This window comes from Rhipicephalus sanguineus, chromosome 8 (genome assembly GCF_013339695.2).
Source record: "Rhipicephalus sanguineus isolate Rsan-2018 chromosome 8, BIME_Rsan_1.4, whole genome shotgun sequence".
NCBI lineage: Eukaryota > Metazoa > Arthropoda > Arachnida > Ixodida > Ixodidae > Rhipicephalus > Rhipicephalus sanguineus.
Genome location: NC_051183.1, coordinates 58,500,603 through 58,508,389, shown reverse-complemented (window position 1 = coordinate 58,508,389; position 7,787 = coordinate 58,500,603). Strand labels below are relative to the sequence as shown.

The 7,787-nt window shown below is 44.2% G+C and overlaps 1 protein-coding gene across 1 annotated transcript; it reads left to right on the top strand.

Moving 5' to 3' along the window:
• Positions 1-390: 390 nt before the first annotated feature.
• LOC119402761 (uncharacterized) lies at positions 391-1,278 on the top strand. Its single transcript, XM_037669838.1, has one exon. It carries the CDS (start codon positions 391-393, stop codon positions 1,276-1,278), a length of 888 nt encoding a protein of 295 aa, XP_037525766.1.
• Positions 1,279-7,787: the final 6,509 nt, after the last annotated feature.

Here is a 7,787-nt window from a genome sequence, read left to right as displayed (position 1 = left end):
CACCATTTGTGGTGAGCGTTTATTGTGGACCCGGCAAGCCACCGGACCTCCAGAGTTACCTTGCCCCATTTGTAAACGAAGTTCTTGATGTTACTTCTAATGGGATAGTTATAAGGGCACCCACGTCGGTGTGACCCTGACAGCAGTTGTATGTGATACACCTGCTAGAAGCTTTATTAAAGCTGTAGCTGGCCATAGTGGCTATTATGCTTGCGAGATGTGTACGCAAAAGGGCCAGTACATGGAAGGGCGAGTGACGTTTCCTAACCTGCATGCACCCTGCGTACGAATGACTCCTTTCGCTCACAAGAGGACAAACATCACCACAATGGCCTCTCACCATTCCTGCCGTTGAGCTTGGATATGGTGATGTGTTTTCCAACTGAATACATGCATCTCGTCTGCTTGGGTGTGATGCGGCGCATGCTCAGAAACTGGGTGAGCAGAGGGCAGGGTCCTAGGACATGCAGGTTGGGTAGGTTTGAGCGCTGCAAACTCAACGATCATTTGCGAGAATGTGCAAGTGCCTTTCCCAGCTGCTTTCAAAGGAAGCCAAGAGGAACAGAAGAGCTGGACCGCTGGAAGGCATCAGAATTTCGTACATTCCTCCTCTACGTGGGGCCTGTAGTGCTTAAATCTGTGCTCCCAGCGTCACAGTACAAGCACTTTCTGATGTTTCATGTGGCAATCACTATACTGGTTTCTCCACAGTACCATGTGGAGTACAATCAGTTTGCCCGTGACCTGCTGCGATACTTTGTCCAGCAATTCGGCAAACTTTATGGCACTAAACAGCTTGTGTACAACGTGCACACCCTCAGCCATCTTGCCGAACAGTGCTTGGTGCATGGACCCCTCGACGAATTCAGCGCCTTCCCTTTTGAAAACCATCTGGGGAAAATGAAAAAGTTGCTGCGCTCCTCTAACAAGCCACTCTCTCAACTCAGCAGGAGGCTGTCAGAGATGAGGCATCTGACTCCGAAGGTGCAGAAGCAAGGGCCACGTGAACTAAAAGCAGGAGACTGTTTTTTACTGGATGATGGACCGGCTGTTGTGGTGGAAGTGAATGACAGCAGTTGTAAAGCTGCAGCCCTACAAAATCCGAGGGACTTTTACAAAGTTCCACTGCAGTCATCCTGGCTTCGCATATTTAAGTGTGATGCCTCTAGTGGTGATGTGAAAACCTGGCGGCTTGAAGACCTTCGTGGCAAAGCACAGTGCCTTAAACTGAGGCGCAAGCGCAACTACATAGTTTTTCCTTTGTTGCACCTGCAGTGAAAGCCGCAACCATCAGTCTTGAAGCAAAGGGAATTCTTGGTTGACAGTAATAATATCTGGGGTTTAACGTCCCAAAACCACAATATGATTATGAGAGACGCTGTAGTGGAGGGCTCCGGAAATTTCAGCCACCTGGGGTTCTTTAACATGCACCTAAATCTAAGTACACAAGCCTCAAACATTTTCGCCTCCATTGAAAATGCAGCCGCCGCGGCCAGGATTCGATCACGCGACCTTCGGGTCAGCAGTCGAGCACCGCAACCACTAGACCACTGTGGCGAGGCAGATCAACCAACATTATGGGAAGGTTATTGCAGTGTACAAAGAAAAAAATGTCTATGCCTGTGCATTACTTAGACTCTCATAGGTTATTCTGTGCCGATTTTAACAGCAAAGCTGTTTAGCAAATCATTTCTTGTATCTCGTATCACGAATTCTGTCATCATATACGGGTATGTGCCACAAAAATGAGGTAAATACCACTACTCACCACTGGTCCACTAAAAATGAAGAAGGTAACAGTTCGCCCAAAAAATGGCTGCGAACGAACTCGCGCCTAACCATACGCAATTATGGGATGCCCGAAGATAAATTGTACTTCTGAGGAAGAAGCTGCAGTTTGAGAAGCGAGGCTTGCCACTATGCGTGAAAGTCAGTGGCAGCGCTGGGAAGATCCGGAGTATAAGGCCAGGGAATTGTAACGGAAGAGACTGCAGTGTCAAGAAGATCCCGAATACAGGGAGCCCAAACGTGCAGCAAATGCTGCTCAAGTGTGTTCCCTGCGGCAAGGTCCAGCCTACCAAGAAGTGTAGGGAGCCCGTGCCTCCACCGGTGGTGCCGACACAAGGTTTCAGTGCGAGTTCCTTTCGTTGGAATTTGGACATTCCTATGAAGTGTGTGATCGTCCTTGGTTCAACACAAACAACTTGTCCACTCTTAGGACTGTGTGATCAGTGGAGTAGCACGACCTTGACTTGCGTGTGCTGCAGAAGCTCTTCCTCTACACTACGACCGAGCTGGAAGATGTGTGGCTGAGTAGAACTTGTCGCAAGACCGTTCTTCGAGGGAGAGGGCCGCAGTGCAGCTCGAGCAACGGTTTCTCATTAAACATCCAATGTCTAAGAAAAGGCAGGTGGTTCACTACATATCCACTCGCTTTTCGCCAGTCAAGCCAAGTTCAACCTCGCTACAGCCAAATTCCCCCTAGATACAGCAATAAGTAAGCAAGAGATCGATCAGCTTCAGAGTGTATCGAGCTTTGCGTGGCTTAGTGCAAGCTTTGAGCCAATTTTTTTTTGCCATTTTGTATCTGTTGATATACAGCCAGTGCATCATCTGTTTCAACCTCGAGCTAGCCACTAGTCCACCATGACGCAGGCTGAACCTCCTCCATTGTATCACTCCCCTCAACATCCACCCACCACGTTGACAGCACTTGTCAGTCATATCAGTGAAGTGCTCTTATCTCACTATGCCACAATTACCATGTGCACCCTTTTTTGAAGCAAGAGGACGCAGGATCACTGACAAATGATTCTAGTCACAAGCCTACCTGGCGTCAACAACAGCCTCGCAAGGCCAAACCATTGCAGCGAGGATCAACCTAGCAGCCACCTACCAATAATGAGCCTGTGTCTACCACCACATGCTGCTGACCCGTTTCCACTGGCGCATCTCCCCAACAACTTACCCACCACCTTTGACGGCATACTGTACATGTCGAGCCACAGCTGTGGTGCTCAGCACTCGATGCAGTGGGAATAGTTGGGGGTACTTGACATCAGTGATGTGTTACACTCCAAACTATGTCTCGGAAGGACTGTTTCTGCCATCACACAGCCTACGAGGACAATTTCAACAGCACTAGAAGTTCATTGCGATGTCAAGTCAAGGTGTTAGATGCTGTGAATGTTCATGATCAAGCAACTTTTAGATGAGAAGTCCAGTTGTCACCTCTGGTGCTGGCCTTCTCACTACCTACAAGCTTTCCATGATGTTCATGTGCACTCTGGTCGCAACTTGAGCCTTTTAATTGTCACCAGGATGTCAGCTGATGCTTTGTGTTTCTTGATCTACTGTGCTTGTTTCTATCTCTATGTTACATGTCTTTTTTCATTCCAATGCACACTGCATGGTCTTTGATTATGAGTTTTTGTTATTCTCCAAGTTTGTGTGCTCTGTGTTAGTACTGTGTTAGACTGCAGTAACGGTATACTTTTCACTTGAAGGACAGCGGCAAGTTTTTGGTCATGATTATGTAATGTTTGCTGCAAGTGCTCGAGCAAATTTTTGTTCTTTGCTGAATTTTCTTTTCACATCTATGCACCCATCTTAGTAACTCTTATAGATATGCATACTCTTGTACTCATTCTAAAGGCTGGCTACTAATTTTAAACCCATATTCTTTAACTAGGATATTGTGCACAAGCTTAGTCTTTATAGATGATTTATTTTCAGTCCTATTTCAGCTACTCTAGTACTTTCTTGGTATAGATCATCAGTAATTCGTTGCAGTTAGTTCCCATCATTGCTGAAGAGCATGATGTCTGTAAACTGCAGATTACCCAGATATTCTATATCAGTTTTAATTCCTCTTTGTTCCCAACCTAGCTGTTTAAACAGTGTTTCTAGGCACCTTGTGGGGCTTACACTTTTGCAGTCTGAACACCCCCTACCCCGCTTTTCTTTCAAGGAATAACTCTTTCCTTTTGACTCGCCCCATTCGTCACGGTGGTCTCCCCCCCCCCCCCTCCACTTTTCACAGCTACCCACTACTCCTGTTTGGATTGGAGGAGAGAGTAAACAGCATATGCGCAAAAGCGCTAAGGAAATCAGTTCCAGCCCTGAAGAAAAGTCCACTTGTCGGAACGTCGGCTTGAGCACACACACCCCTGTTTACGCATTTTTTCATTGCAAGCTTCCATCTTCCACTTCCTGTCGTTTTTTGCATATATAGAGAAAGAAATAAATAAACAGAGACAAAGAAAAAAAAATAGAGAGAAGAAAAAAGGAAATGTAAAGAAACACCAGTGGTTTCAGCCTGGATAATATTTTGAGGCTTCCTGAATTTTATCTTGAATCAACATATGTTACATTTAGCAACCAAGTCCTTGTTCCACGGGAGGGCATTATGTATAGGCTCGTGCATGGCACTTGTACTAGCTCGTATTTTCTTGGCCAGCATTGATTGTGATCTGGTGTGCTGTTTTGACCATGATATTGTGCTAAAGGTTTTCAGATACATAGATGACTACCAAGTTCTTTTCAAAAAAGAACCTGGATTGGCACACACTAATTCTGTGCAAGATATTTTAGCGGTCTTTGAACGACACAGGTGAGGTTTAACCTTCACCTACGAATTACCTGGCCAGAACAGAATTCAGTTTGTAGATATTAACTTATCTTTGCCACCAGATCACACATGCTGGTTGTACTTGCAGAGCTAGAAAAGACCTGTTGAATAATTCTGCGCATTCAAAGACTGTTAAACGGGCCATTGACATGCTTTGCTTGAAGGGAGTCTTGGAGAAGTGATGTGTTCACCTGGTCCATGACAGCCTAAAAAATTAGGTTGCTAGGTTGGTGAAGGCTGGTTTTCCTGTGTCAGTTGTTGTCAGTTGTTGCTGTAGCAGGGAAGCTCCTGCAGAGGTTGAAGGCTAGTGCTGTGAAGGTCGTAAAAAAATACGATCGGTGGTTGTCCCCTATAATTATAGGGTATCTCACAAATGAAGGATGCTGCCGATCACCATGGTGTGCCTGTGGTATTTTCTGCCCCACACAAACTGGCCTCACTTTGCCCCCGCATCGCCTCTGCAAGTAGGAGTGTGCAAGATTGCACTAAGAGCCATGCTACTCGGTTCATCGTGTGCTCGAAGGGGTTTGCATACGAAATCCCTCTGACATGCGGGGAGGTGTACATCGTCCAAATGGGCCTATGTTTAAATGAATGGCTTAGGGAGGGAGCACCAGCTTTCGATCAAGAACGGACGAGGTTCCAATCTTCCCCTTCACTGCAGTGTATGCCCGTGGGCCGAGTGTGGTAAACTATGCCAGTCTTTGCTGGTGAGAACAAAAATTTTGAAACGCTGTCATGACCAGTTGGCACGTGGGCTTGCCGAGGCTTTCTGCATCATAGAAAAAGGAGACGTTTTTTCAGTGATACATCAATCAGATTGTATCACAATGAAAGCAGGTTCCTTGCATTAATTTGTGGTTTGTGTAGTATAAATATTAGTTTTCTGCTGAATGAAAACCAGTCACGAGTCTGCGCCCATCCTCGTTCTCTTCTTGTCTATGTTTATTTTGCACAGCACTTTGTTTAATGATGTACGACCGATTCTCCCAGCGATGCCTTAATGAAGAGAAAGAAGGCTGCCCAGCTCCGCACTTCCTTCAAGCTTAGCTGCCGCAACCCACTGCGGGGGATAGCTCGTTTCATGGTCGATCCCTTGCAGTGGGTGACGCCAGGTTGCCAAGGGACAACCAGCCAACCAACTTAGCTCTGCTAGTGCGACACTGACTTAATTTCTTTCCTGCATTGCTCAGCTTGGACAGACTAATGGAACCAGAGGAGAAAAGAGTTGCATGCATTAAAGCTTTGCGTGTCTAAAGCAGTGAATAGCGAGAACTTTGCTTTCTTCAGTTGTGCTGATGAATATAGGCAAGTAATCAATAACCACTGAGCTGAAATACATCAGTAACGCAACAATACTGTGAATGAAAATAACTAGAGCTATGGAGAGTGTTGCCTTTTGCCAAAATGTACACCCCCATACTGGTTAGCTCTTCACCCAAAACACAATTTATATATTTAAACATACATAACTACAGAACTGAAAAACTTCCATAATGTACTTATACATGAATCGAGCCTGTTAGCCAATTCCATATTCAAATCCATTAACTAGAATAATTCATATGCTATCCACAGCATCAAATAATCAAGACCAGCTGATATTGACTCACATATTCAGTACAAAGCACTGGTTTAGAGCTCTTCATTACACAGTGTGTGTGCCTTAATGTGAACTGACTGCTTGAGCATTTGTGCTGATAAAAGCCTTTATAATGTGGCCATTGCAGCGATTTAGCTTTGTTTCCCATGTATATTCTGCTGGGGGTGAATCGAAGTTTCTATATTTGTGCAATTATGTACAATCAGCGTGGGCTAAATCTTGTATTCGTATGCTTATTTTTTATTTTGTTTGCTGTAACATTATTTTCTGTATCCTTTAATGGAGAATGCACACGTTTTGAAAGTTAGCATGAGCTTAATTGCTACTGTTTTGGAGGTGCACTTTGGTCTCTATCACGATGATAGTAATGACATTGAATGTTTGTTTTTATTGACTTATTCAATTGTTATTGTACATCATGTGATGATACTACCTACGTACATTGCAGTAGTGTGTGCATATTAATCGCGGAAGAACGAGGTCAGTGAGAAGTTAACCTTTTAATATCGATTCTCCGGCAATGTTAGTAGCAACAAATGAACATTAATTGAACTTAAACCTTATCTGCCACACCTATTATACTACCAAGATAAGTGATATTGTGTGCAATACTGTGCAAAAAGCATGACATTAATGTTAATGTGCAACACCGGCTGTCAACACCAGGGAATTGGCTTTTAAACAAGATGGTGTGTAGGATGCCATGCAGGTTTCAGCATTGTCACGGTTCAAATAAAGTGCGAGTCATAACCAAACTTTTTCTTCAAATTTGTTTGTTTGGATAGGTGGTTGCCTCTTCTTGCGATACTTAATGCTATTAATTCATATGCCGGCCCCCCACCTTCACTTGTTTTCACCTCTCGCTGCGTTTTCACCAGTGCTGTCCTGCTCTTGCTCACATTTTAGACTGCCATAATTTCAGGCCTGCCAATGTAATTACTCTCAGTGCTTGCTTTCATTTTGGTAATAAACACTTTTTTTTTATGACATACCCATAGGTCAGCAAAAAAATGTAGAGCTCACTCAGACTTACTCAAGAAATATGTTTTGCACTTAGGCCTCACTCGGACTTGGCCTCACTAAAAGTTTCGTCAACTGAATTCATTCGGACTCAGATTCACCAAACGTTTTTCTCACTTGCAATGCGCTCAAATTCAGACTCACAAAAATTTTTTCGGCCGAACTCACTCAGACCTAGCTCGCTGAAATTTTTCTCTACTGGACTCACTCAGATACATGGCTTGATCTCAGTATGAATGAGTCGACTCGTGTTACAATGTGTAATTAGCTTTTTCAATCATGGTGTCAATGCTCTTTAACACCAATATTTATATGATTCATGCTCTAAGTGATGCCTTTTGATCTTGTAGCTTCAAATACGAGTTATCAGTGGTTCTAGTTCAGCAAGAAAATTGTTATGAAAGGTACAACTCGCATGAGATATTTTTATCAAGAACTTCTCCTTAGAAAGTATGGGTCGGACAATCAAGGAACCCCATCCCCTCTGTAGCTCTTGTGTCGGATCAATAAATATAGAGGAGGTGTACAAATGCC

Excerpts from the sequence above, each read along its gene's own strand:
- LOC119402761 (XM_037669838.1), top strand. The coding sequence starts at position 391 with ATGCATCTCGTCTGCTTGGGTGTGATGCGGCGCATGCTCAGAAACTGG.